At 40.4% G+C, this 26,420-nt stretch overlaps 6 protein-coding genes across 9 annotated transcripts in view; 1 reads left to right on the top strand and 5 right to left on the bottom strand.

Annotated features, from left to right (window-relative positions):
• Positions 1-5,802: 5,802 nt before the first annotated feature.
• Positions 5,803-6,590, bottom strand: LOC134184971 (uncharacterized). The gene is made up of 2 exons (XM_062652751.1): positions 6,487-6,590; positions 5,803-6,415 (listed from the first exon to the last, which is right to left on the bottom strand). Exons 1-2 carry the CDS (start codon positions 6,524-6,526, stop codon positions 5,937-5,939), a joined length of 519 nt encoding a protein of 172 aa, XP_062508735.1. The 5' UTR covers positions 6,527-6,590; the 3' UTR covers positions 5,803-5,936.
• Positions 6,591-7,330: 740 nt separating this feature from the next.
• On the bottom strand, positions 7,331-9,798 carry LOC134184463 (fascin-like). 2 transcript variants are annotated; one of them, XM_062652164.1, is made up of 3 exons: positions 9,706-9,798; positions 9,022-9,584; positions 7,331-8,468 (listed from the first exon to the last, which is right to left on the bottom strand). In XM_062652164.1, the coding sequence occupies exons 1-3, from the start codon at positions 9,710-9,712 to the stop codon at positions 7,518-7,520; spliced, it is 1,521 nt and encodes a 506-aa protein (XP_062508148.1). In that variant the 5' UTR covers positions 9,713-9,798; the 3' UTR covers positions 7,331-7,517. The 2 variants fall into 2 exon arrangements, with proteins under 2 accessions (XP_062508148.1, XP_062508147.1); XM_062652163.1 differs by lacking the exon at positions 9,706-9,798 and having other exon boundaries at positions 9,022-9,594.
• An 83-nt stretch (positions 9,799-9,881) lies between these two features.
• Positions 9,882-14,363, top strand: LOC134184027 (uncharacterized). Its single transcript, XM_062651630.1, has 21 exons — positions 9,882-10,004; positions 10,068-10,245; positions 10,347-10,457; positions 10,523-10,626; positions 10,683-10,832; positions 10,892-10,957; positions 11,022-11,166; positions 11,225-11,313; positions 11,374-11,454; positions 11,879-11,962; positions 12,046-12,142; positions 12,229-12,305; positions 12,363-12,404; positions 12,461-12,578; positions 12,638-12,756; positions 12,815-12,898; positions 12,962-13,044; positions 13,149-13,242; positions 13,310-13,465; positions 13,522-13,600; positions 13,844-14,363. The coding sequence occupies exons 1-21, from the start codon at positions 9,882-9,884 to the stop codon at positions 14,086-14,088; spliced, it is 2,325 nt and encodes a 774-aa protein (XP_062507614.1). The 3' UTR covers positions 14,089-14,363.
• A 157-nt stretch (positions 14,364-14,520) lies between these two features.
• On the bottom strand, positions 14,521-17,718 carry LOC134184152 (uncharacterized). 2 transcript variants are annotated; one of them, XM_062651767.1, is made up of 11 exons: positions 17,614-17,718; positions 17,387-17,457; positions 16,245-16,427; positions 15,928-16,181; positions 15,771-15,867; positions 15,565-15,692; positions 15,418-15,497; positions 15,251-15,350; positions 15,142-15,195; positions 14,996-15,075; positions 14,521-14,888 (listed from the first exon to the last, which is right to left on the bottom strand). In XM_062651767.1, exons 1-11 carry the CDS (start codon positions 17,704-17,706, stop codon positions 14,682-14,684), a joined length of 1,347 nt encoding a protein of 448 aa, XP_062507751.1. In that variant the 5' UTR covers positions 17,707-17,718; the 3' UTR covers positions 14,521-14,681. The 2 variants fall into 2 exon arrangements, with proteins under 2 accessions (XP_062507751.1, XP_062507750.1); XM_062651766.1 differs by lacking the exon at positions 17,387-17,457 and adding an exon at positions 17,483-17,553 and having other exon boundaries at positions 17,614-17,710.
• On the bottom strand, positions 17,716-22,434 carry LOC134184153 (ankyrin repeat domain-containing protein 54-like). The gene is made up of 8 exons (XM_062651769.1): positions 22,176-22,434; positions 20,703-20,750; positions 19,301-19,399; positions 19,169-19,240; positions 19,064-19,111; positions 18,765-18,895; positions 18,559-18,666; positions 17,716-17,906 (listed from the first exon to the last, which is right to left on the bottom strand). Exons 1-8 carry the CDS (start codon positions 22,423-22,425, stop codon positions 17,838-17,840), a joined length of 825 nt encoding a protein of 274 aa, XP_062507753.1. The 5' UTR covers positions 22,426-22,434; the 3' UTR covers positions 17,716-17,837.
• Positions 22,435-22,558: 124 nt separating this feature from the next.
• The window catches only part of LOC134184908 (probable E3 ubiquitin-protein ligase HECTD2), an 8,752-nt gene continuing 4,890 nt past the window's right edge, over positions 22,559-26,420 (bottom strand). For both annotated transcript variants that reach the window (XM_062652676.1, XM_062652677.1), the window contains 22 exons: positions 26,119-26,208; positions 25,946-26,050; positions 25,778-25,878; positions 25,627-25,696; positions 25,507-25,568; positions 25,369-25,431; positions 25,013-25,079; positions 24,875-24,952; positions 24,782-24,816; positions 24,646-24,727; positions 24,510-24,590; positions 24,319-24,436; positions 24,212-24,262; positions 24,047-24,153; positions 23,893-23,970; positions 23,753-23,830; positions 23,629-23,697; positions 23,446-23,544; positions 23,316-23,365; positions 23,032-23,128; positions 22,881-22,945; positions 22,559-22,803 (listed from right to left, as the gene is read on the bottom strand). In XM_062652676.1, the coding sequence (XP_062508660.1) occupies positions 22,683-22,803; positions 22,881-22,945; positions 23,032-23,128; positions 23,316-23,365; positions 23,446-23,544; positions 23,629-23,697; positions 23,753-23,830; positions 23,893-23,970; positions 24,047-24,153; positions 24,212-24,262; positions 24,319-24,436; positions 24,510-24,590; positions 24,646-24,727; positions 24,782-24,816; positions 24,875-24,952; positions 25,013-25,079; positions 25,369-25,431; positions 25,507-25,568; positions 25,627-25,696; positions 25,778-25,878; positions 25,946-26,050; positions 26,119-26,208 (1,767 nt within the window). In that variant the 3' untranslated portion in view covers positions 22,559-22,682. The remainder of the gene's footprint in view (positions 22,804-22,880; positions 22,946-23,031; positions 23,129-23,315; positions 23,366-23,445; positions 23,545-23,628; positions 23,698-23,752; positions 23,831-23,892; positions 23,971-24,046; positions 24,154-24,211; positions 24,263-24,318; positions 24,437-24,509; positions 24,591-24,645; positions 24,728-24,781; positions 24,817-24,874; positions 24,953-25,012; positions 25,080-25,368; positions 25,432-25,506; positions 25,569-25,626; positions 25,697-25,777; positions 25,879-25,945; positions 26,051-26,118; positions 26,209-26,420) is intronic.

Below are 26,420 nucleotides of genomic sequence, written 5' to 3' on the forward strand. Positions count from 1 at the left end.
TATACTGCTTCACTGCTGGCTGCACCATCACTGACAATAAAAGACACAAGTCGGTCATGTGTACTAGGATTTCCTATTATAAGGTTTTCATAGCCAACAGTAGTTAAGACCTGCATATAATCTTGCAAGCTGCTGAACCCAGCAGCTATGAGAGTATAAATAAGAGGATTATATGTTACGTTGATTTCACTTGGTGCAGGCATAGTCAAAGCAAGCTTCTCAGCAGAGCCATCAAGTGGATTACTGATTTGCACTAGCAAGTAGGAAAGTTGAGAGTCATCTCTATCAGCTAAAGATACATCCATAGCATTCTGAATAATACGCACTAAACCATCTCCCTCGGTATAATTAACAGTTGCATTTCCTGTGCCAGATAACTTTAAAGTTGGTTGGTCATTAGTTGTTCTCAAAAGCACTGTCGTAGATACAGAAGAGCTGGACTGTTTGCCATCATGAACAACCAGCTGTATTGTCCTTGCTGACATTATTACCGGTTCATCATTAGAATAGACTACAGATGACAATGCTTGATGAAAGTCTCGGACTGTAGCAGGACCCTTCAGTAACAATGAAGTTCCACCATCTCCTACTATACCAACAGCACCACCTGAAACTGCACTCAGATGTTCTGCTGTACCATCAAATGGATTTTGAATTTCTACTGTGACATTGACTAGCAAAAAGTCATTCCCATCTGGATCCATTAGAATAAAGTCTGGTGCTAAAATAGAAACCGGCTGTTCATCCTCAGTAAAAGTGACTATATACTGAGATCCGTTAGTTGTCGGATACAAGACTGGTGCCTCATCATTGATGTTTGCTATACTAACAAAGACAACAGCAGATGCAGACATCATGGGATCTCCACCATCTCTAGCTACCACATGAAAAGTAAACTTTCTCTTGCTTTCAAAGTCTGTTGGACCAATAACTGTCAGATTTCCATACAAAACGTCAATAGCAAATAATGAAGCAGAAGTAAGCGAGTAAGACACAACACCATTACTTCCACTGTCACGATCCACAGCAAAAACACTACCTAACATGGTGTTAATGGCTACACCTTCATTGACCATGAATGAGTAATTAGCCGCAGTAAACACAGGTGCATTATCGTTGACGTCTTCCACAACTACACTGACATTGATTCTATTAGACAGTGAAGGAATTCCACGATCTTCAGCATATATTCTCAACACATAAGTCTGAACACTCTCGGCATTCAAACTTCTTGCAACAAATATGTGGCCACTGCTGTTGATTTGAAATGTACTATTGTCATTTCCAGTGACAATCCGATATGATACTTCTGCATTCTGACCTTCATCATCATCATATGCTTGAACTATACCAACAACCGTACCAACAAACACATCCTCTTGTACAGAAATTGTAGAGATGGGAAAAAACTTAGGTGGATTATCGTTGACATCAAGTATAGCAATGTTGATGCTAGCCTCATCAGACCAAAAAGGATGGCTACCATCAGTAGCCCTAACTGTAAGAACATAGTTGGTTGTTTCCTCTCTATCCAACATTCGAATCAATCGTACTATTCCTACATCAGACTGTTCCAATGCAAAAGCCCCATCAACATTTCCAGTAGTAATTTGATATGACACATGACTGGCAGCTCCTGAATCTTTGTCTGAAGCAAATACTTGCACCACAAATGTTCCATTCATAGCATCTTCGCTGATGGTAGCATTGTACATAGAAGCATTGAAATAGGGAATGTGATCATTAGAATCCAATATGGAGACGTTCACTGTTGCTGATCCACTCCGAGCAGGAACGCCACGATCAACAGCAACAACACCAAATGAGTATGCGTCCAGTGTCTCACGATCAAGTATGCCTCTAGAAGTATCAACAGTTATAAGCCCATTAGTTGGATTAATCACAAATAAACCTGCTTCTATGGTCAACATGCCATTATCAAAGCTGTAGTCAACATGAGCATTCAACCCCTCATCATTATCAGTTGCACCGACTGTAGTGACCACAGTACCATTGGTTGAGTTTTCCACTATAAATCCTACATATATGTTGGAAGTGAACCGAGGCACATTATCATTGACATCAAGAACAGTCACTTCCACAGTAGCTGTCCCTGTCAAGGCAGGAGTGCCTTCATCCACAGCAGTCACATTAAATTGATAAAATGACATTACCTCCCTATCCAGTGAAGACAACACTGTAATTTTTCCTGAATTTTCATTGATATCAAACTTTCCTTGCCCTGCATCTGCCAAAAAATAATGAAGAAAGTGACCAATTCCTCTGTCCCTGTCTGAAGCAGACACATTCACAACAATTGAGCCAATCGATGATGATTCACTCACATTGACTCTGTAAGCAACGTTGGCAAATTCTGGAGGATAATCATTGCCATCTAAAACCTGAATTGAAACAATTGTAGTTCCAGTACGCTTTGGCGTGCCATTGTCTTCGACCATCAGTGTTAGATTAACTTTTTTATTGAAGAGAGTTTCGTAATCAAGACGTTGCAAAACAAAAATGATTCCTGTCTTAGCATCAACTGAGAACAGTCCAATATCATTTCCACCAACAATGCTGTACGACAGCTCACTGTTATTCCCACTGTCATGATCAGTTGCAATTAATCTAACCACAGACACTCCCACTTTGTTGTTCTCAGCTATTTCACTACTGAATAGAGTAGAATTGAACTCAGGACTGTTATCATTCACATCAATTACAATAATCTCAATGACCAGATGTTCGGGAGAAGTGTTACTACCATCAGTTGCCTGTACTTCTAGATGATAAGTATCAAGTCCAAGATCTCTGTCCAAACTGCCAACAAGAGTCACAGCACCAGTTAGAGAAGTGACATGAAACATGCTAGAATTTCCAACCAGTGTATATGTGATAACATTATTTGGTGAGATGTCTTTGTCGACAGCTGTAGCATTAAATACAACAGTTCCAACAGGGAGGTCTTCAGGTATATGAATCTCTACTCTTGTCTTTGTAAAAACAGGTGATTCATCATTGGCATCCACTACTGTAATTTGGACAGTAGTTGTATTAGATAAACGTGGAGCAACTACATTTTCAGCTCTGATTGAAAATTCATAAAAATCCTTCATTTCTCGGTCTAATGACATAAGTAGAGTAACTATTCCAGAAGTCTTGTCAACAAGAAATTGTGTTACATCATCTGTTTCAATGCTATACTCTACAATCCTGTGACTAAGATCAACATCTCGATCATTAGCCTTCACAGATAAAACAACTGATTCAACAGAAGCTAATTCAGAAATATTAGCTGTATAAACATCACGTTCAAACACTGGTGCAGCGTCATTGAGATCAAACACAATGATTATCACAGCTGTGGAACTGCTGAGAGGAGGAATACCAGAATCAGTGGCAGTAACATTAAGTTCAATCACTCCAATAACTTCACGATCAACAGGTGCAGCTACCGTAATCTCCCCTGTCAGAGAATTAATTGAAAATGCACTTGAATGTTGGCTGTTCTCTATAAAGTATGTCACCTTTGAATTCTTAGCAGTAGCATCCATATCAACAGCTAATACGTTAACTACATAACTACCAGACATTTCATTCTCCACTATGTTAGCTGAGTAGTTGTTTTGAAGAAACACGGGTGTGTTATCATTCACATCTTGAATATGAACTGTATAAACAGGTGTTCTAGAACGCCTGTGAGTTCCATCAGTGAATATCACAATAAAATTGAAGATGAAAGGAAGACTTGATTCCCTATTAAACATGACACGAGAAGACAAAGTCCCATCGTTTGGATCAATAAACTGAAAGTAAGCAGCAACATCAGTTGATGGAAACGGAAACAAACTAAATGTCAATGATGTGCTTGTATCAGTGTCAACATCATTTACACCAACTGTAAACACTGACATGCCTACTGGTTCATTTTCGTCAAGATATGCCTCATACACATTACTAGAAAGAAGTACAGGAGGATTGTCGTTCACATCTCCAATGCTGACTACCACATAAGCAGTTCCTGTCAGCATTGGAGATCCACCATCAAATGCTATAACTGTCAAATTGTAGCTTGATTTCTCTTCTCTGTCAAGAGAAACAGTTGTCTGTATTTCACCTGATATATGATCTATTAAAAACCTGCCTTCATTGTTACCTTTGTTTATTCCATAGGTAACTAAACCATTAGCAGTGTTACTGCTATCAGAATCACGAGCTGAAATAGCTAGCACAAACGTACCTCCTGGCATATTCTCCATGACTGATGCAAAATACCAAAGTTTTGCAAACATAGGCATCTCATTAATGTTGTCCACTGTCACGATTAATGTGGTCACTGTAGATTTCCCACCACCGTCCAGTCCTTGAATGGTGAGTTGATGAGATGAAGCAATTTCATAATCCAGTTGTTTGGCTAAGAACACAAGTCCTGATGTTGAATTGATTGCAAAAATCTCCTCACTATTTCCATTGCTTATTACATAAGTCACTTTCCCATAAACACCAGAGTCACGATCTAATGCAGAGACAGTGAAAATGCTAGATCCTATGGCTGTATCCTCAAAAATACTGACATCATACCTCCCACTTGAAAACTCTGGAGCATTATCGTTGTCATCTATCACATTAATGATCACAAGAGCAGTTCTATTTCGCTGAATTACACTACCCTTGTCTGTAGCAACAACAATAACCTGATATTGTGTTTTTTCTTCATAGTCTAACTGTTCGATATTTATGAATCGACCATCTTCTTCATCAAGATCAAATAGAAGTTTATCGGAAGGGAAAGCTATCTCATACTTGACTTCAGCATTACTGCCTTCATCAATGTCAGTAGCACTCACACTTAGCAGTAAAACCCTGTTTTGATTTTCTGAAACATTGGCAGAGTAAACAGACTGAGAAAACTCTGGAGCATTATCATTGACATCTCCTACATTTACAGTCAAATTAGAGAAAGTTTTTGTACAGCCAGTATTGATATCATCAGCTCCAAGTGACATGTAGACTACTTCGTCAGTCTCTCTATCCAGAGTTTTCACGAGTTGAAGTACCCCACTAGAAGAATTGACCCTAAACTGTCCATCAGTATCTCCTGATACAATCTCTATAGTTTGCTGATCAAAATACATAGCTGGAGGCTGGAAAGTGCCTAACACAAACCCAGGAGACTCTGACTCTAGGACAGTTTGATTGCTCGTGACCACACCAGGAAATGTCAGTCTCTGATGTTCTACTGAAACCACATTAACGTCAACAACAATTTGACTTGAAGTGCCACTAGAGTCCATCACATTTACAATCAACTTGTAAACGCCAAGAACGACTCTACTGTCATCCGCAGATTTTGGAAGTTCTTTTACCAAGATGATCCTGTCTCGCTGCGACGACGAAAAGTTAAAAAATGAAGAACCATTGCCACCCACAATGCTGTACGAGGCACTGCCAGAATGGCCACTTACTCCTACACAGACGACACTGTCTCCCAACTTGACGTTAGACGGTATGTGGTACAAACGGGAAATAGGAGAGCTAACAGCAAACGTCACAAACACGCTAAACAGCACAACCACAAGCAACCACAAAATGTGCACAGTTAAAGTTGAAAGTCGCGCCATAAGAGGCACTAACGCAACCAACAGTACAAAATGCTAGCCTGGAAGCAAACTGCACCCGATGCTGACTTGCTACGGCGCTGTGCTTGCAAGAAAAAAGTCAAGCTGCTCCTCGACCGGGATGAACGTCTATGAAGTAGACAGTGGACACGCCTTTATCCGGGATATGCAGTTACCACACATGTTCAGTGTTAATAAATTAATTATATACAAGACACCGCTATCTAAATTGCTAAAGTCGATCTAAGCTTGTACGTAGGCTGTAGTTCTTTTACAACGTTACCGGTAATTATCTGTGCAATTTACAATTGTAGAAGACTACGATAATTGAAACAAAGGCACGTCTCTACGGTCACTGTGTCTGCAACTGGCAACTAGTTGTTGCACCCGAGCGTCTCTACTCTCCACAATCGCGCCCACTTCAAACAGCACGCGCCAACCGAGCGTCATGTCGTCCGACGAAGCTTGCTCGGGCGTCGTCGACACACGCATTCTGCCATTGTCTTCCAGTTCGACACAGTGCCACTGATTCTTGCTGTTGTAGCTTATAACTCCGTATGCTCGAGTCTGATGGCATGATTCCTGTGAGTTGTACGTGTACTCTGAAGGCAATTCAAAGAGAAGCCCTTTACAAGCATCACGAGTCGACCAGACAGGAGAAGCACTGCAGTATTGATCAGTCAGAGCCAGACGAACCATGTACGACACATTGGATTGAAACATCTGCCCTGACTTCAAGTACACCTTACTCCAACCGCTCGTTTTCTTCCAACACAGTTTTGTGTCAGACTGATTACCTAGACATCGAGATCACAACCCAGGTCAAGAGATCTACTTGCAGAGCAGTCAGTGATCTGTACATACATACCTGCGTCAGACAGACAATCCGAGTTCAAGACCGAGATCATACTGGTAGATCTAGAGGGTTGATCAGACTGGCTCTAAGCGGGAAACAATCAGCTTATATGTATACTCTCCACCTCCCACCTCACAACCTCAATAAACACAGACCCATCATAACAAGTCTAGCTATAATTAGTTGGTCTGCTGAGCTGCAACCACACTCCCGGGTTTGTACATGCAAAGGCGTGTCGAAGCCTAAAATGGATATTCAAAGCAATTACCGAAATAGTTTACGCATACCTAACAGTTGTTGCTATGCGTCTCCTCGAGTGCTCCTCACACGACTCTTACAACAAATGCTCAGTAGATGCTGACACGTAGCTCTAGATCTGTTGCAAGCCTTTCATTTGAGAGGCCAACTGTTTTACGTAAATCTCTAACAAGATTGTATTGATTAATTGAATTTTCGTCTCATGTTCGTATGTTGGTGTAGCGCAGATGTTTGATCAGCATTGAACAGACGCTCTCTACAATACACTGCGGTTGAAATTTGAGTGTTACGTTTGCGTTGTTCTTACGTTGCTACGTACGTCCTGTCTATCATATCCTCTTTAGCGGGTGCTTACACATCCACAGACAGGAAGACTTTAGAAATAGGAAATCGAGAAAAACGCAGAAACCCATAATAGGTGCGACAGAAATCTATCATTCATTCATTCATTCATAGGCATGTAACTTTTTACTTCAAACTGCAACCCAAACAATTATTGTGCCATTACAATAGCACAGGCAGCTTGGTGTCGATTGGCTGTAAATACCAACATCTGGCACTGTTAGAAAACGCAATCTGATGTCAATAGGAACGACAGTGACCAACACAGCAGTACATTTTAGACATCATCATACTAGATACCTTCAATTAGTAGCCACTGGCTCTCTAGAGAACTAGTTTATCTTTGCGTAAAATTTTGTAGTCATAAAGAGCTACAAGCACAAACATGCCAAAATATCGCTACGACACAACAAAGCAGTCATTCAGTCACAGCACAGGAAGGTTTAGTACTCCCACAGAGTGTCCTGGTTCACTTCGGTTCCTGACGAGGTCAGAGAGCCATTCTTTTCTCCTTTGAGGAGCTTGCCGTTGGGTGCACAGATACTTACGTGAGTGTGCCTCAACAGCTTGAAGTGAAAATCAAGAGCAGCATCTCCATTAGTCGTAAAGAACCCATCACTGTCCTGCTTCCACCATTTCCCATTGGCTCCCTGAAGATGATAAACTCCATCCTTGTGAGTGACCTTGAAGACATCATATGAAGATCGATTGCACTCGAGACGTAGAGATTCACCCTTTACACCGATAAAGCCATAGGGTCCTCGTAGAACAAGAATCGGTCGATTGATAAGATCAAAGATGAACCTTGCTTCGGGTGCAGAGCCGTCTTCTCCGGCAGCTACCAGGGCACCATTTCGTTTGACTGTTAGGTACTTGCCATTGTTGGCTTTCAGAGCTACTTGGGGACCATACCATTCAATGTCAAAAAATTCAGTGTCGCCTTTGGCTTCGCTATCAGCATGAATAACTGATCCCTTGGAAGATGTAAAGTACTTGCCGTTGGCACCACGAATGGCCCATCTATTCGTAGACTTGTTGATCTCCAGTTGAAAGATTTCTTTGTCAGTTATGTCATCCCGATCTTGGTTGGCCGTAACCTCCAAGGTAGATCTAATAGAGACCACTGCCCTGTCGGGTTTGCTCACTGCAACGAATGTAGCCTGTGGATGACTGTCCTCCAGCTTCCAAAGTTCATCCTTTGTTATCTTGTTTTGACGACATTCGGCACGACCATCAGCTACTCCAGCAAGATACTTTCCACCCTGCCCACGAAATGCAACAGCAGTGCCCAGAAATACGACAGTGTACAGAGCAGTGGGTCCACGACTTTCACTAAGTTTTCCATTTTCATTCAGATATTTGCTGTTCGACATTCTCAGTGCATACTTGCCACTCTAATGACAAAACAAATACACATAAGACAGACGCAAGTCCATCACTACGCTGTAAATCCTAGCACACAGTCAGCACTAATGCTGTTACAACACATCACTCAAAAGTGCACAGGCAGATCAGCAAGTATAAGTCTGGTTGTGACTTATAGATTCACAAAAACTTAAATACCCTGTGGTATCTTTCACTTTGCTGATGTAAACCGCAACACACGTGATCACCCACAATTTTCAAGAGAACAACAAACGTGAACCTATCCGCTGACCGGTCATAAATATCTACTAGCAGCACTAACTGCTCAACCGGAAGTAACTGTCAATAAGAATGTTGTAGGATGGTCTGTCTGCTGGTGTGGATACAGAGACACCGCTATGTACAGTCAGTAACGTCACTTGTTGACCATCAGTTTGCACGATTGTATCATCAATCAAGACAGTCTATAGTGGCAGACATTCATGCTATTCAACAACTATCTATGGCCAAACGGCTTCCTCTCTACCTTCAACGCCTCCTGCAGATCCATACTAATGTTCGAACGCCAGCTTAGCAACTTACCGAATAATCGAATTCCAACGTAATCATCGAGTCCTGACCCCACGGAATCGCCTCCTTCACGTTGGCACCGTCTTGACCGGCAGTCAAATGCAAGTAGGTGCTGCGGCGCACGTTCCTCAGATTAACCTGCGGATGCATGGCCAGATGGATGGTCCACAGATCAGTCGGTGCCAGAGCTGTAGCACCAGGTCCGTGAGACTTCGCACTCAGTTGTTCACCTGTTCCGCCGAAGAAGAATCCGTTGTGAGCCATTAGAGCAAGCCGGCCATCGTCCTGAGGCATGAACTTGAACTTGTTCTTCTCCCCTTTCTCTTCAGCATCGCCAGAGACGTTGCCACCGTCGTCTACTCCGAGGTATCGGTTGAGATAGCTCCTCAAGTAGATCCAATCGTCTTCCGCCTCGTGACCAGGTGGGCCGGCCACTGGCCCTTCCATGTCCCAGATCTGTGCGGGTTTCATGGCCGCAGCGCTCGCGTTGATCTTGAAGCCAAATTTCTCGGCTGTCAGATACTTGCCATCGGCGGCAATAAGACCGAACCTCCACGCTAGAGTCTCGTTGAATCCTGTAACCATCAACAAACACAATAATCAACCCCAACAAGGTCAGCACTCGCTGTCCAGCAGCAAAACGAGACTCTCTATTATTTTTTCTGCAGGAAAGTAGGTTCACGGCACGCTGCTTACCTGACATCTTCGTCCAAGTCGATACCGGTAGGTGGGCCTCACCAAGTGCAACTCAACCAGCACGACTGCGCAGAAAAGTGTGCCGATAGGGCGTGTTGTTGTGATTGGACGCCCTACAGGCGTGGCCACGTTCCAAGAAAAGATCCTATTGGACGAACACGTGAATGCGACATAACATGACCGTATTAGGGCAACAGGGCAGCCATGTAGGCGTGGTCGATCGTTGTGTGGCAATCGGGTGTGGTTACGGTCTCGGTGGAGCCGAACAGAAGAGGAAAATGAGCAGCATCCGATGCAAGGCATACGCCTCACGGATGTTTGGAGTAATCGCTAGTGCGACTGATGAACTGTTTGTCTAGTAGGTTTATTGTTGCAGCGAACCGGAAGATCTATTGTCAAATGTTGACATTAGGAGATTTACATTTTCTTCTGGAACGCTTTCATATTCAGATCTTTTAGTTAGAATACAACAATGGCTACCGCGCAACAATCCTGCTGTACACCCACCAACAGTTGCATATCTCACTGCTGAACCATCTGGTTAGCTAGCAAACCAAGTGACCTGATCATGGCTTGATTAATTAATTGATTAATACTAATAGTTGTTTATAATATTAAGATTAATTAACACTTGTTTACAGTATTAGAGCTAAATCAACCTGCGCTAAAAAATTTGGTGCAAAATGAAATCGAATGGACTCGGGTTATACAAAATCATGATCCGAGTCTTCTTCTCAGACTAGCTGCTTGGGGTAGGTATATGGCCTCTAATTATAAAATAAACTTTCCAATTTGTTTATGTTCATGTGGTATGTAGACGAAACTGGCGGCTCTGAGAGTATAAATCAATCAGTGTTAAGGGCCATGCTGAAATATTTAGACAAACATCGTTACACTGGTATCACTGATGAGAAAATTAAAGTGAATTAATTGATTACATTTATCTGAATGCATACTTGACTCTTAAGCTATTACAGAGGAATATGCAAAATGGGCATATCAACGCAGATGAATGGCCTAAGTTGTCATCTCCAATTGAAGAAATGAAAGAACACTACACTGTAGTTGTGATTGGATCTGGCTATGGGGGCTCTATCAGTGCATGCAGAATGGCTAGAGCAGGAAAAGTAAGTTTGCTTATTGATTTAGATGCTAGAGTATTTGCTAACGTTTCCCTCCACAACAGGATGTCTGCGTTCTAGAACAAGGCAAGGAGGTTGTTCCAGGAGACTACCCAAATACATTAGAAAAAGTTTTGACCTGCAATTGAATACAATAATCAATTAATTGAGCTACTGGCTGTTTATGTACCACAGGTTTTACCCGAGGTGAAACTGACACTGCCAGATGGAAGTCTTTGGCCTTCAGGATTCACAAATGGTTTCTATGACATAACGATATCAAAAAATGTGTTGCTCTGGAAAGGGTGTGGACTAGGAGGTGGTTCCTTAGTGAATTCGAGTGAGCATTCACTTCAAACTACATACATTTGAGTTAATTCAGCTTTGATCAATCAAAGGTATTTCCATAAAGCCAGACAGTAGGGTCTTTGAGACGTGGCCAGTAGAACTTCAGCAGGATATGAGCAGGCTGGAAGAAGGATACCAGGTGATGTGACTGAGATATCGTGGCCGATAGGATTCTACAAATATATTTGGTGCATTGCAGAGAGCAACAGAAGTATTATGCCCTGCACAGTATCCTAACCAAGCAACGAAGCCACTAAAAAAATTCAACTCGTTACAGAAGGTATTGCATACCCGGTCACAGTGACAACATGATGAGCATTAATCTTGCAGTGTCACAATTTAAACACATCTTTGTTCTGCAGTTATAATTAGTTCTTTACACATTGCTTTGATATGACAATTGGTGCTTGACTGTATGTGGGACATTCACTGTGACACAGTGGTGTAGGAAGATGTTCACGAGCGGAGGGGGGCCTGTACCGTGGATGTCATCATGAGTAAGCAAAAACTACATTGCTTGCCACACTGTAAACAGATTTGCAAAAGTCACTAGCACAGAAAATTTAAATTCCTACACTGAGCAAGGGGACTGCATCCTCCCAGCCCCGGTTCCTACGCCGGTGTAACAGCAACATAAGTACTTATTAATTAATTGATTTCGCTCGATCACTACTGTGTGTGTATATATAATCTATTCTGGTTAGGCTTCAGGGGTGTCTGTCAACTGTAAGCTGGCATTCACTAACACTACCTTCAAAGACAGAATAAATGACCAAGGTGTTCATCAGGTAGTGGCCGGTGATCGATCAATCCTCACCAACAAGACTGTAGCAATTAAAGAAGAAGTCAATTGTATTTAATGTTTGTTCAGAAAGCATGTGTACTTTGTGGTGACTGTAACACAGGATGTAACTATGGAGCAAAGAACACCTTACTGATGAATTACTTGCCTGACGCCAAAAACCATGGTATGGACCTATATACAACATAATAATTAAAGTTGGGACAGTTATTGTAACAACTAATTATTAAATCATTGGTCTAATTCCCTTAGGAGCAGAAATATTCTGCAATGTTTGGGTTAGCGATATACTCAGACGAGATGATGGAAAGTGGCTAGTAACTTGCACGGTATCCGATTTGTTGATCACATAATCCCATTACTCGTTAATTTAATAACCATTTTAGTATGGAGGAGATCATGATGGTGCTCCTCATCAAGACAAATTGGTGAGGCTGCTTTAATACTTTAAAATCAATGGCTACCTGTTATTGATATTAATCAGGTGACAGCAGATATTGTGATGTTGGGAGCTGGTTCCCTTGGGTCAACAGAGATTTTACTTCGAAGTAGGGAAAAGAATTCATTGGCCATTAGTGAAATGTGTGGAAAAAGATTTGGGAGTAAAACTTCAAAACTTTGTACTTGTAACAAGCAGTACTAAACTTATTTCATCGCACAGCTGATGGTGACTTCTTTGGTTTATCATACAATGGACCAGATGAGGTAAACGGCTGTGGATATAGCTCTCACACACCTGAAGAAATGAAAGGAAAAGAATGTGGTCCGTGCATTACAGGGGTAAACATTTTCCAGAACAAATAAATTTGTGTGCAAGTAAGTGCAAATGCTGCTGTAGGTGTGGGACCTCCGATCAAAATCGAAGCCACTGTCTGAAGGCATGATAATTGAAGACATCACCTTTCCTGGAGCATTTGCATCAGTATATCACTAGGTGTTAGCAGTCTCACAATGAAGATCACAATGTTGTTATTTGAATCTATAGTTGCTGTCTGCAATGCTTCCAGCAGCATCACTCGTGTGGGGGAAAGACACAGACCCTGGTAACACAGGAGAGAAAATGTTGAGGTTCTATTGTACTATTTAAAAATGCATGTGTAGAGTACTGATAGTTTCTCTACAATTATTAGTAGAAATACCATTATTCAGTCATTATTATTTCTTGGACTTAGAATTCTAGAAAGTCTGGCTGAAGGTCCATATTCAGGTGCAACTCAACATAACCTTATGCTGGGAGGAATGAGTACATACGGCAGCAAAGATCAGGTATTTGATGCAAATCACAAACTTTCGTGTTTGTTATTGATCGTCCATATGCCACTTGATTTTGTAGAGCGGTGAACTCAGTCTCGTTGATGGACGTTTGTGCATTGACTTTCCTAACGCTATAGATCCTGATCACAACAGTCAGGTGAAAGCAGTGCTGCATCAGGCAGCTAAAAACATGAACTCAACATACATTGAAGACCCATTAGCCAACCCCACTGTGGTGAGTTATGTTGTTACATAGTCTATTTATCAGACAATGTAAGAAATTTCTTGCAGTTTAAAGAAACTATACCAAAGATAGAGGCAACAATACATCCCCTAGGAGGCTGCATCATGAGTGATTCATACGAGACAGGTGAGCTTTTTATTTGCCACTCTGCTTGCCTAGCTGCCTGTCCAACCATGAAGTTATCTATTGGTCAATCTGTCTGTCTGTCTGTCTGTAACAGTGTCTATTTGATGTTAACTAATGGACTATGTTTGTAGTCCACGGTTGTTTACTACTGTTCACAGTTGTTACAGTTTAATAACAAATAAAGCATTTTGTCTTGTCTACCTGCCTGTCTATCTGTCATTCTGGCCAACTCTCAATATTCAGGTGTTGTTAACCACAAAGGACAAGTTTGGTCAGGACCTTCCAAGGTCTACGACAGTCTTTATGTTACTGATGGAGCCATCATCCCCACCTCACTGGGTGTTAATCCTCTTCTCACTATATCTGCCCTAGCAGAACGGATCTGCATGCTGCTGGCAGCTGACTTGGGCTGTACCATTAACTACACACCAACACCAAACGTACGGCATGGTGATCATGCAGCAACCCAAGCAGTCCTAGACTGGTAAGCACAAAAAAGAAAAAGAAAAAACAACAGATCAGCCAAGATTAAACTACAGACGTCTCAGTCACCAGATCGGGTGTGTGTGTCTTGTCTATTATGTCATGTTACCATAGAGTTAGATACCATTGATCCACTTCTGACTGAGCAAACAAAGCATGCATTTGTAGGAAACCAATTGACATCGATGTAATAAGAGACAGTCTCAAGCCATTGTATTGCAATTGTTCCAAGTCATGCCATTGCAATGTACATAATACAGTAAAGTTGTATTTCAGAAAGACTTCATGAGATGTAGAGCAGACTTAGTAACAACAGAAAGACAATAGCCATAACGTTCATCATTTCCTATGCCTACTTATTCCTATGGCAAAGCACAAAGCAGGGCCAGTATCAACACAACAGACCCAATACATTAAACCCTGACTATGTGAAGAAGGCCATTGGTAAATGATATCTACTCGACTTGTGCAATAAATATCATAATCAGCAGATCTACACAAACTATAGCTATAGCCAACATATACATCAAGCACCACAAACACCATAAATCACCAAGCTGTATATGTAACACAGAAATCTTGTATACAACAGTGTTGATTATCCAGCGCAATAGTACACCCCAAAGTGATTGAGAATGGGAGTTCCTATGCCAGTAATTCCTCTAAACTCCACTTTGTTCACTTTCTGAACCGGAGCCGGAAGCAGATCAATCTTTTTATTACCAATGCTAGTACCATTCACAGTAGAGGCAGACAACCCACTCATCGTACTAATAGAAACGTTATATGTCCTCACACGTTGACCCTTCAATAAAACAGATACTCACACAAACTGTAATATACACACCATAGTATACTGTGGACTAATTAATTAATTATTTAATGAATTTAGTAATTGCCACATTACATTACCTGGCTCTGATCTTCCTGGAGTACAATTCTATCTATAGTTGTAGGTGGGTTAATCATAATAGTAAGGACTGGACCTACGCCTAACAGTAGAGAGAATCATCGTAGAGCTCTCAATGCACAAAAATTGTACCATGACAACAACCTACCTTTTGTAGCATTAATTGGTTTGCCATAGCAAGTACGAATGAAGTCTCCGAGTTCTGGACATTAGATTGTTAGCAAGAAAATGATGGATCCAATGGTAAAATTAGTTACCTTTGTACCTGGCAATATGGTTATCTGGAATCAACCCATTCGTATCGGGTGAAAAGTCTAATAATAAGTTGCCATTATGACCAACAGTTTGATGATAAACCTGGATGAATGCAACTCGGTGAGAACCATGCAAACAATGTAGTTAGAGTCATAGAAAGTACGCATACGTCAATCAGCTCATCCAAAGACCGAATGCCTTCTGAGCTTGAGTAAAACCAACGATCATGGTTTTGTAGTGTTGTATCACCTGCATAAGCAAACAGTTAGAGTCGGTTTTTACAATAAAATTACAATAAAATATATTATAGAAATACACTCAGCAGGACACCAAACTGAGCTGTCGGAGTCACCACCACCACTCTCGCCTGTTGACCAATTTGGATCAGGAGCACGTCCTGCCTCGGTACCAATCCATCGAATAGCATTTTTTGACACTCCCTGTCTAAAAGACAAAACAGATACAAATATGCAATCATAAAATAACTATTACAGCAACAAAATATGACCATTCATATTATACCCATTAAATGCTGTTGCATTAGGTTGAAGTTTCTCTAACATAGACGTCAGATTTCCCTTAATATCATGCTGATAACCACCATCAAACCAAACTTCACCTGCCACCAACAAAAGACATTATATCAACCAAACTTCTGTGTTTGCTTCACACTGCCAACCGAGTTGTCCGTACTGGCTCCATAGCTCAGTTAACTGAGCAGACACAATTTGAAGATATTGATCCTGTGTGACATTAGCCATGCCTGGCATAAGGTGACTAGTTTGAACTTCGCCGCCGTGAACGTTTAGGTAATAATTAGTGACAACGCTGTAATAAAATCCGGGTTGTATGCCATGGCTGCGACATGATTTCACAAAGCTTTCGACAATATCGTTGTCTGGTGACTTGCTCTGAGCAACAGTGTAGTTATAACTAAAGACAGACTCATATAAACATCTCCGTCTGACACATAGTTATACATCTAATATGACTTACACAAACTTAAATTCAGGAAAGTGCACTTTTGATGGCCACAAAGCAAATCCGCAGTTGTGCTTTGCAACAAGAACCGCATACTTAGCTCCAAATGCCTGAAAGGCAGCAGCCCATTGATCTGTGTTGATTTTGCTTGGACTGAACAGTGATGGGGGCGGCACACCTTTACCAGGAAATTCACAACTGCAACATATCACAATTAATTAGAGGCCTCATCTCATGATATATGCCATATAGACTTAGTTATTGCCGATTTAAGTAACGATACACACAATACAGACAGACAGACAGACAGACAAACAGATATGTTACTAGAGAAAATGATTCTCAACAGTGCTACAACATTGCAGTCCTAAGACTATTGCAAGGAAACTGTCATGCCTTTTCTATGAGCTCCAGTAGTGTAAAGAACTATCATACTCAGTTTTACGTACATTAGTTTTTGAGGTGTATTGACCCTATTGGGTCTCTGGAACATTTTAAATAGTTTTGGTTGTAATAACATTCATTTATGAAGATATATGAAATGACAGACAGACAGACAGACAAGCAGAAAGACGAATGGATGGACGGGCACACACGCACACATGCACACACACACACACACCTAAATCCAAAATCCTAAATGTCAGGAGCTGCCTCTCAAAGGTCACGCCCCCAGCTGTTAAGCTGGGCCCTGTGCGCTACTTAGGGAACTCTGGGCCCGTGCTAGCAAACTCCTGGAGCCGGGCCAGGCACTCACAGGAGCACCGACTTGTTAAGCCAACTTGTGGTGTGAGCACCCAAAGTCTCACCAGGACCCTAGTGGCTGATGTCACGTCACAGCCGATGGCCGCTTAGGACTCCAGTCAATGACTAGGTACTCATTTACACTCCTGATTTTATACTCCTGAGTCGAGAGAAGCAAATGTGTGTTAGTTTCTTGCTTAAGAAAATTATGCCATAGCCTGCCATCACTGTGACTTGAACTGATGACCCTTCAAGGTCCTGGATGTTACCACTCCGTAAGATGACTCTCTAACCAACTGAGCTATCGCAACACACACACACACACACACACACACACACACACACACACACACACACACACACACACACACACACACACACACACACACACACTCAAGATTTATTATTCTCACCCATCACCAGCCACATAAGTAGCCATATTATACGTTACCAAAGCTCCCAGTTCCCAACTACTCCATTCAAGCTACAAAAACAAACACAGCACTCACCCATCTCCTGACAAAAACGTAGCCATGTTGAAATGTATTATCGCCCCAAGTTCCCATTTACTCCACTTCAGCTACAAATACGTCGCATATGCACGTCTCCACATGCTCACAAATATAAGCAAAGTTTGCACCTGGGGAGGAGTTGGTAGCGGAATGTCTGAAGTCGCCGCATAATTCGCAAAACCCAGCAACACGAGCAGCAACCCAACACTCATGTCAGTCATTAGTTAGCGCACGTGAGCACGTGAACACGTGATCTATGTATTTGCTATTTATAAAGACAATGACAATAAATACTTCTAATCATGAATAGAACATACGAATCTATTTGTCTAATCATAAATCACTGTACATGTCAAGCATCCTTCTCTTTTTGTAACGATAAAGACATAAATCCAGCAAGGACATCCTGAATCTCATCGACCTGTAACATACGAATATCAATTAGTTAAAAAATTAGCATCAACAAATAGGTAAACTGTATGCAACACGTTTATACATTGTTATATGTAGCATATATTGCCGCTTTCAAACATCCCATACAATTTCCAATAAACTCACAATACAATACAATACAATACACTAAAACTAAAATTACAATACAACACAGCACAACACAACACCACACCACACCACACCACACCACACGACACGATACAATACGATACCATACAATACAATACACTACACTAAAACTAAACTTACAATACAACACAACACAACACAACACAATACAATACCATACCATACCATACCATACCATACCATACCATATAACACAATACAATACAATACAATACAACAGAATAAGCACAATTTACACCCGACATATAGAAATGAAGTGATTGCATATCAATCAAGACAGACATGCACATACAAGCACATTTCTCCACTCTGTCTATTGTTGAATGGTAATCCTTAGTAGTTACCCAGAAAAACTGATACAATTTTATATCAACTCTCACTATGATACTACTAACTGCTATTGCACGTACTCACACTAAAGGGTGACTATACAACAAGATGCCTGTATGTACAATTTAGTAGGTACACAATACAAACGACAAAGTTTCTACCTCTTCTAGAGTTGCTGTCGATGCTAAACGTTGACCTAATGCTTCCAACTGATTTCCTGATTCCGTATCTCCTGTTCTGTGGAGGTAAACTTTTAGTAAATCTACAATCTGTGTGAACAAGAAACAATTAGTATATTGTATCCACGACATCCCAACCATATAACAATTTGTTTGTTAGAGCAATAATTAGACTACATGTATAGCACCTGAGCTACTTCCTGTCGTAAACGAAAAGGCATTGCACGTAAGAATTTGTCTTCTGTCAACAAGCGGAGTCGCCCTCTAGCTAACTGTAATGGCGTATGACCTGCCATATCCTCAGCATTAACATCAGTTCCTGACAAACAGATACATCATTCACAGTTGTAGTCTTCTAATGTCATACAAATTGTTGTTAGGTTTCTTGTTACTATGGCAACTCAAAATAGCAAAACTATTTATTAAGCTCCAATAAGATCATTCAAGCACAAAATTCATTGACTTATTTGGCTGATGGTTGTGTTACCTGCTTTAAGAAGCACCGTAACGACATCAATCCGGCCTATGCAAGCAGCTGTGCAAGACGGCAAGATTATAAGACAACTAAATGTGTAATAAACAGTGAGCCTACCTAAATGCAGGCCTGTATTTCCAATTCTGTCTCTTTGATTGACATCAGCTCCATTAGAAATCAATAACGAAACTATTGATCACCATACAACCATGACACAAACAAATATAATGTTGCATGTTAGAGACAGACCTATATCCACGTTGCCTCTAGATGCAGCAAAGTGAAGTGAGGTTCGTCCATGATCATCAGCTGCTCGAACATTAACACCCTCTTCCAGTAATTTGTGTACTACAACAACAGAAAGAGAGCTGATTATGCAACTCAATGTTTGAAACTACCTAAAAGTGGCTGTCTCTGTATGAATCAGGAATATTGCAATACACAAAAATTCAATTGAATAGCATTACTTTTCTTATCTCATTCTACAAAGAATTTCTGTATTTACATGTAAACAAACTACAGTGTGTGTGTGTGTGTGTGTGTGTGTGTGTGTGTGTGTGTGTGTGTGTGTGTGTGTGTGTGTGTGTGTGTGTGTGTATAGTAATTTGCATGAATAATCAAGTAAGAATCTTGGTAGCCAAGACAGTAAGAAAGATGCACCCAAACTATCAACCGTTACTCAACGTTAGGGTAACAAACTTAATACCACTTAGCTGGAGTGTTCTAAATGTTAGAAACTGTTAGGTTTCAAGTAAACTATATGATTAATTGCCATTAGATGTGTCGTTGGCTCATCCACGGCGTTTGGACTCAGTGAAGGCAGCCTCCAGAGAAGAAGGAGTAGCAGCAATGAAACAGGAGAAGAAGAAAGAGGCAAAGTATAATTCTGAGCTGCTGCCAGAAGGGTCCTGCCCTTTGGTCATTCCTCTTGTTTTCAAACATTTTGGCAGTTCGGGCGAACAAGCAGTTAGAGATTTGAACAAGCTGGCAAAGAGTGCAAGGGATGAAGAAGAAAGACGAAATGAGACCGACTTCAAAAATAAGTGGCAATCAATCAGTTCAGTAGCTCTACAGCGTTGCAATGCAAAAGTAGTCTCGGACAAACTCATTAGCATAGCGAGATTAGAACATCGAAATGTAATTTGTGCAGTGTAGTTCTGTATGCTTCAAGACCGTAATGGTCTTGTTGTGTTAGGTTGCTCATGATGTAAACGTTTGATTTAAATGGAAAATACATGTATTGAGACAGACAGACAGACAGACAAACAGACAGACAGACAGACAGACAGACAGACAGACAGACAGACAGACAGACAGACAGATTTAGAGACGGGACCATAGGTCCCTTTCGTCTAGTCATAATGTGTATGTGTATTTAGTACGTACATAATGTGCATTACAGTTTTAACCAGTTTTCATGTATGTACTAGATGTAATGGACACGTAGACTAGCTATTGCTTTGATGCTACAGTTCATTTATGAAAAATATATGTATTGACAAACAGACAGACAGACAGACAGACAGACCACACACACGCATGCACACACACACACACACACACACACACACACACACACACACACACACACACACAGCTACTTCTCCACAGCAGTTACATCCACGAAAACATCATACAGAAAGTAATTTACCTTGATCAAAATTACCACTGTTGGCTGCCATTCTCAGCTTCCTCTCTTCTATACAGCAAATATTATTAAATTAAATTAGTCTAATTGTTTTGATTCTTTTTTGTTTAACTTTTAATAATCATAGGGTACGGCAGTACCCTGTATGTAGGGATTGCCAAGGTTATGGAGGGTTGTGGGGGCATAGTCGTCTTTTTACACGCTTAGAAAACATAGTAAATGAAGACTAAAATTTCTCAAATCAATGAAATAAAGTTTGTACGTCGTGTACTATATCCTATTTTTGTTTTGGTTAATAATCCTCTAACAACCTAGAAAACAGTTGCTAGCCTCGGAGGCCCATGCACCAATTTGCTCTTCTTCTTTCTTCTTCTTCTCCACGGATATCTCTTTTTGTACGTTACATACGGCTGTGAAACTTGAGAAAACGCTTTAGAATTACCTGAACTCTATTCTTTTGGTGACTAGAAAAACTGAAATCAATGTTAAATAAAAATTGTGTTTCTTTCAAGCAGATTTAATCCAACGACCGTCATCAATGCTATTGCACAGTTCAGGCCAATCACGGAGCAGTATATGCGATTGCTTGTCCATGCCAACCAGGGACAATGGATGAAGAGCCAATCAGATAGGCCAAACGCGTTTATGAAAGAGTTTATCACCAAACTGTGTAATTTGATCATGTTTGCCATTGTCCGGTCTAGTCTGAAATTGTTTCTGATCTGCGTCGCACACAGGAACAAAATTGACAACTAATTACGTACACATAGCAATTTATACAGAAACCCAACATTTGCAACACATATCCCGTATGTGATAATCTTTGGCTTTGACTACTAAACCAACTTCTATTCCATCTGCCGTTGCATATTCAATTATACACGCACGGAAGAAAGAACAATGCAAAGGCACTAAAAATTAGGATCTATATTCGTGCAACGTGCGCTAGGATACCATGGTACCGTATACTCCGTAGACCTATAAACCACTTGAGTAAACTACCTCTGAATGATGTCTAACGAAAGCTGTTACATATAAACAGGTTTAATTAACGCTAATGAAATGTGCTAAATCTTAGACATGCTTATAAAAGTCTTACGGGCCCTAATGAAGACATGTACACCCTAGGTATATGTTGCCCTTTTGCACTCCTAAAACTTACCAAACTAGAATTTTAAAAACTTTTTCTCTAAAAAAAGAAATAGATGTAGGGATTGTACAAAAAGTAACAGAAAAAAGATCTATAGATAATATGAACCGAAGCCAGACATCCTTAGTGAATCCTTCCAACTCTCAAAATGTAAAATGTAGGGAATGTGGGGGTTGGAAGGATTCACTAATGATGTCTGGCTTTGGTCCATATTATCTATAGATCTTTTTTCTGTTACTTTTCATACAACACCTATATCCATTTCTTTTTTCAGAGAAAAAGGTTTTAACTTAATTAAAATTCTAGTAGTTAATATGATTTCTCACTTAGAAATGAAGATCCTCCAATTATCGTGTGAGCAGTCACCCTTTCCACACACGGTCTCCTTTTTCTTGTCATCTTTCCTCCCCCACGTTTTCTTGTCTCGTCTGATGCGCCGTCGTTGACGTCGAGATTTCCGTCGCCATCCAGAGAGCTCAAAGTCAGTACAGAGCTTGGCATGTTGGAAAATACCAGACGAAATTCCCCTCGATCCCAATCATTCTTTTCCTCAATTTCGTCTAAACACGCAGCCATGCCCGCGGAAGCCAGTGTACAATAAGCATACGGGATACGTAGACTACAATATGTGTGTTTGTGTGTGTGTGTGTGGGCTTGTCCCGGTGATTTGCTAAAATTTTTAGTCTGCGAGACTTTAATATAGATAAAGTAGTAGATATACAACTTTCGTTCAATAAATAGCTATATATAGTAGATATACAACTTTCATTCAATAAATAGCTATATATAGCTACCTACTGTTCAGACTGACTGTAGCTAGCAGATCTAGATTATCATGTCAGACCAAATCCCCTCGAATTTTCCAAAGCTTTTGTTAGTCTGTCGGTCAATTTGTTCTTGTCAGAGTATTCGGGCAGGAGCAGTCTGTTGAAACACGTCATAGCTGTTGGCAATCTAAAAAAACAAGCTGTTTTAATACTTGCACATGTTGAGTTGTACAGATTGCCAGTCAAGTTGGTTGATGTAATTACCTATCTGAATCCGGACCATTCCTCTGAATGGTAAAAGCCAGACTGGAAATTCCTTTCAGTGGTACCTGTTAAGACAAAATAATAAGCATATGTACCTTAATAGCAATGTGAATTAAGCGACGATTATTAAGTATCGGCTAGCTTACAGTACCCTGTTGCTTCCTGTAACAAACAAGAGAAGCTGTTGTTTCTGTTCGTGTGTCATTGTTTGTACTGCATCCCACAACCATTGAATGACAGGAGATTTTCTGATAAAAAAAGCAAATCACAGATATATATTAAGGCATGCATGCATATCAATATAATTAATGTTGAAATCAAGAGACAAAACAGGAAATAAGAAAGAAAAGGCAGTGAAAATGAGACAAAGAGGTGTATGACGGTAAAAGACAAGAAACTAGATAAATGAGTAAATAAGAACAAAACTATATGCACCGTTTGTATCCATCTTCATAACGTGCAGACTTCTCAAGACTACTGAAATCCTGTCAATCACAATATTCAATCGTACATAGTCATTCGCTGGTGTCATAAGAGCCTTAGATGTGCATGACTTGCAACTAACCAATTCTGGGCTACCACAGATGAGCATCTCCAGTTCATCTGAACGACACAAACTCAGGACATCACTGCCACACACCGACTTCAAACCACGTGCAAATGACTGCCAAGACAAACCAGCAGACACCACATCACATCATGTCATGTCACACATTACATGTACAAGCGGTGCAAGACAAATGATTACCTCAAATTGAGGAGCAATACTTTCCTCAAGTAAATGATGAACATACAGATCCACAAATTCATGACGATTCTAGAAGAACAACATGTTGCACAAACGTAAAGATTTCTGGCATGTAAGTGCTAACATGACTGGTGACGGCTATCAATGATCCATTAGGTATAAGATCAACGTCTTTAACCTGTCCATACATCATGTATGAAACCTGCCACCATTGACCACATCAAAAACCTAATAACTGTGTCTGATAAACAAACCAGTACTAACTTGGAATGAATAACAGAAAGCATTTTCTACATCTCCCTCATATTCGAGCAACTGTAGTAAACTATGGCCTAAAGATGGCTACTCAAACAATAATCGCTCAATCTGTCAAAAATCTGTGCCACACCAGCAAGACGCATGCAGCAAAGTGTTATACCTGACAATCAATAAGATCAGAAAGAGACAATGTTTCCCCTTGCAGTTTCTTGTACACAGCTCTAGGAAAGCGGATATCAAGGATCACTCCATTGTAGATGGCCAACCCTGCAGCACATAATTCAATAATAATTCATTGTTAACTATATAGCACGTCTGTTGTTACCCAGCAATATTCCCACCAATTCAAATTCTTTCTCTGTTTCCAGAGAAGCACCTGCAGAGCAAAATACATTAAGTTGCCAGTAATACAAATAGCAACATGCTCATTACTGTTGAACCAGAAGCAGTGAGTCTCATCAGAGTAGACAAACATACCAAATGCAGGATCAAACACTGCATCAACAATAAGATGAAAGAACTCTTTCTGTAATCCCCCCATGTCCAGACCCTGGCATATCCAAGACCAAAATCACAACTATATGGTTACACTCCTATTTCAAACAAATAAAGAGTTTCCAAACCTGCTCTCCTCCTCCAATGTAAGATATTTTCAGAGGCTTCTTAAAATGATGTTGCTTTCCTGCTAATTTGACTAATGCATCCTATCACACAAACTAAATTTCATATGCTGTCTGGTAAGCCACTACGTATACCAACTTCAACAAGATGGTCTCTCCTAACTTCAAGCACAAAGAAGGGACATGATGCAGAGTAAAAGACATCAACTATACTTTTTTCTCTAATCAAACATAGTTACCATAAAAACAAATACAGTACAGTAATCTACACATACCTGTCTTCTAACAACAGTTGAGCCTGTTGAACTGCCTGCAAACAGAGAAATTTGGACTATGTAATCGTGCCATTGCAACACATCTCTGCTCACTGCTTGATGAACGAGAGCATCCTGATACTCCTGCCTCATTTGCATAACTGCATCGATGTGCAACACACGGACTTTACACTGAAAACATAATGTCTCTAGATTTGTCAATAAAACTTGAATAAATGGAGCATGGCTTACTGCTGGATCAAATAGAAATGGAAAATCAAGTAAACTGTAGTCATCAACAGTTGGAAGCACAGAAGAACTGGCAATAACAAAATGGTAATTAATGTCAAAGATAATAAATAATAATTGTCAATAAAACAAATCAATTAATTTGTAAACATTTCAAAAGTATTTATTATAGCATTTGGACAGCAAAAAGATAGAGCACAAAGCACGTGTTTCAATAACTCTCAACAAATTCACCTCAACGCAGTTACGATTGTGAATACATAATTCACTATTAATCATTAGACTAGAATTAGATATTGGAAAATCTTATATTGTCCATCTTTCATTCTTCATTCAGATTGCTATCTGCAATGTTATACCTTGCAGCTATACTTGACATTCGTTTTTTCCAACGATTATAATCAGCCTTGAAATCAAGTCTCCTAACAATAGAAGCAACATCCTCATTACTAGTTGCATGACTAAACACATGACAGTCAAACAGTTGATGTACCCACTTTGCTATTGCCTCACAATAGAAGTCAGTGTACAGTGCCTTACCAGCACCACATTCCACAGACTAAACAAACAGGTATACGTAAGCAAAAAAACTACTAAAACATACAGAGATCACACACTTCAGACTGTTTCATGACATCATACAATAGTGCAAGAACCTTCAAATGTGGAAAGAGGTGGGGTTCGGCACTACAGTATACAAAGAAAATTCCACAACAACTTGACACGTAAACACTCTAACAGATAGACTTGATTTGTACTGTACAGTACCGTTGGCATGGATACAGCAAAGAACTAAAGTGATCTTGAAACATCTTTAGTAATCGAGAAAACGAGACACTATCATAGTCTAACAGATATGCTGTCAGCTCCTATCAAGGAGAGAACATACTGTCAAAGACAAACAAACGCTCACAAAGTGAGTGCAAGATATCCAACCCGTATAGAGTTGTCATTTAGTGAGGCTAAGATTCGGCACAGCTTCTTTAATAACTCATGACATGATGGTTCTTCGAGCAATGGGTTTTCAAGAATTATCAACAGCTGAGTCAATATATATCACTGCAGATTTGAACGTTTGAATATCAAGTTTGTAGACTATGTGTGCCAACCTGGTTGATCTCGGTTGGCTCTATGTTAGCAGATTCTAATGTGGTGAGAAGAATTGCTGTAGCATCAATAATTGTGGTGTGGAAAATTTCCTATAAAATAGTTTCCTTGTTTTTACCAGCTATGGTAGATAAAAACTATAATCATACGTAAATCACACACATACACACACACAAACAAACAAACAAACACAGTGACACACACACACACACACACACACACACACACGAACGCACACACAGACACAGACACACAGACACACACAAACAAACAAACACAGTGACACACACACACACACACCCAG

Source organism: Corticium candelabrum, chromosome 9 (genome assembly GCF_963422355.1).
Source record: "Corticium candelabrum chromosome 9, ooCorCand1.1, whole genome shotgun sequence".
NCBI lineage: Eukaryota > Metazoa > Porifera > Homoscleromorpha > Homosclerophorida > Plakinidae > Corticium > Corticium candelabrum.

Excerpts from the sequence above, each read along its gene's own strand:
- LOC134184971 (XM_062652751.1), bottom strand. The coding sequence starts at position 6,526 with ATGATCTCGGTCTTGAACTCGGATTGTCTGTCTGACGCAG. Across the intron at positions 6,416-6,486 it reads GGATTGTCTGTCTGACGCAG|GTAATCAGTCTGACACAAAA; the intron begins GTATGTATGTAC and ends CTCGATGTCTAG.
- LOC134184463 (XM_062652163.1), bottom strand. The coding sequence starts at position 9,594 with ATGGTTACAGGATTCAACGAGACTCTAGCGTGGAGGTTCGGTCTTATT. Across the intron at positions 8,469-9,021 it reads CGTTGGAATTCGATTATTCG|AGTGGCAAGTATGCACTGAG; the intron begins GTAAGTTGCTAA and ends TTTTGTCATTAG.
- LOC134184027 (XM_062651630.1), top strand. The coding sequence starts at position 9,882 with ATGACCGTATTAGGGCAACAGGGCAGCCATGTAGGCGTGGTCGATCGT. Across the intron at positions 12,899-12,961 it reads TTCCTGGAGCATTTGCATCA|TTGCTGTCTGCAATGCTTCC; the intron begins GTATATCACTAG and ends TTGAATCTATAG. Across the intron at positions 13,243-13,309 it reads CATACGGCAGCAAAGATCAG|AGCGGTGAACTCAGTCTCGT; the intron begins GTATTTGATGCA and ends TTGATTTTGTAG.
- LOC134184152 (XM_062651767.1), bottom strand. The coding sequence starts at position 17,706 with ATGACTGACATGAGTGTTGGGTTGCTGCTCGTGTTGCTGGGTTTTGCG. Across the intron at positions 16,428-17,386 it reads ACTTATGTGGCTGGTGATGG|TTGTGAATTTCCTGGTAAAG; the intron begins GTGAGAATAATA and ends GATATGTTGCAG. Across the intron at positions 15,868-15,927 it reads GAGCCAGTACGGACAACTCG|GTGAAGTTTGGTTTGATGGT; the intron begins GTTGGCAGTGTG and ends TGTTGGTGGCAG.
- LOC134184153 (XM_062651769.1), bottom strand. The coding sequence starts at position 22,425 with ATGGCTGCGTGTTTAGACGAAATTGAGGAAAAGAATGATTGGGATCGA. Across the intron at positions 20,751-22,175 it reads TGGAGGATCTTCATTTCTAA|AAGAGAGGAAGCTGAGAATG; the intron begins GTGAGAAATCAT and ends TTTGCTGTATAG. Across the intron at positions 19,112-19,168 it reads AAATACAGGCCTGCATTTAG|CTGCTTGCATAGGCCGGATT; the intron begins GTAGGCTCACTG and ends CGTCTTGCACAG.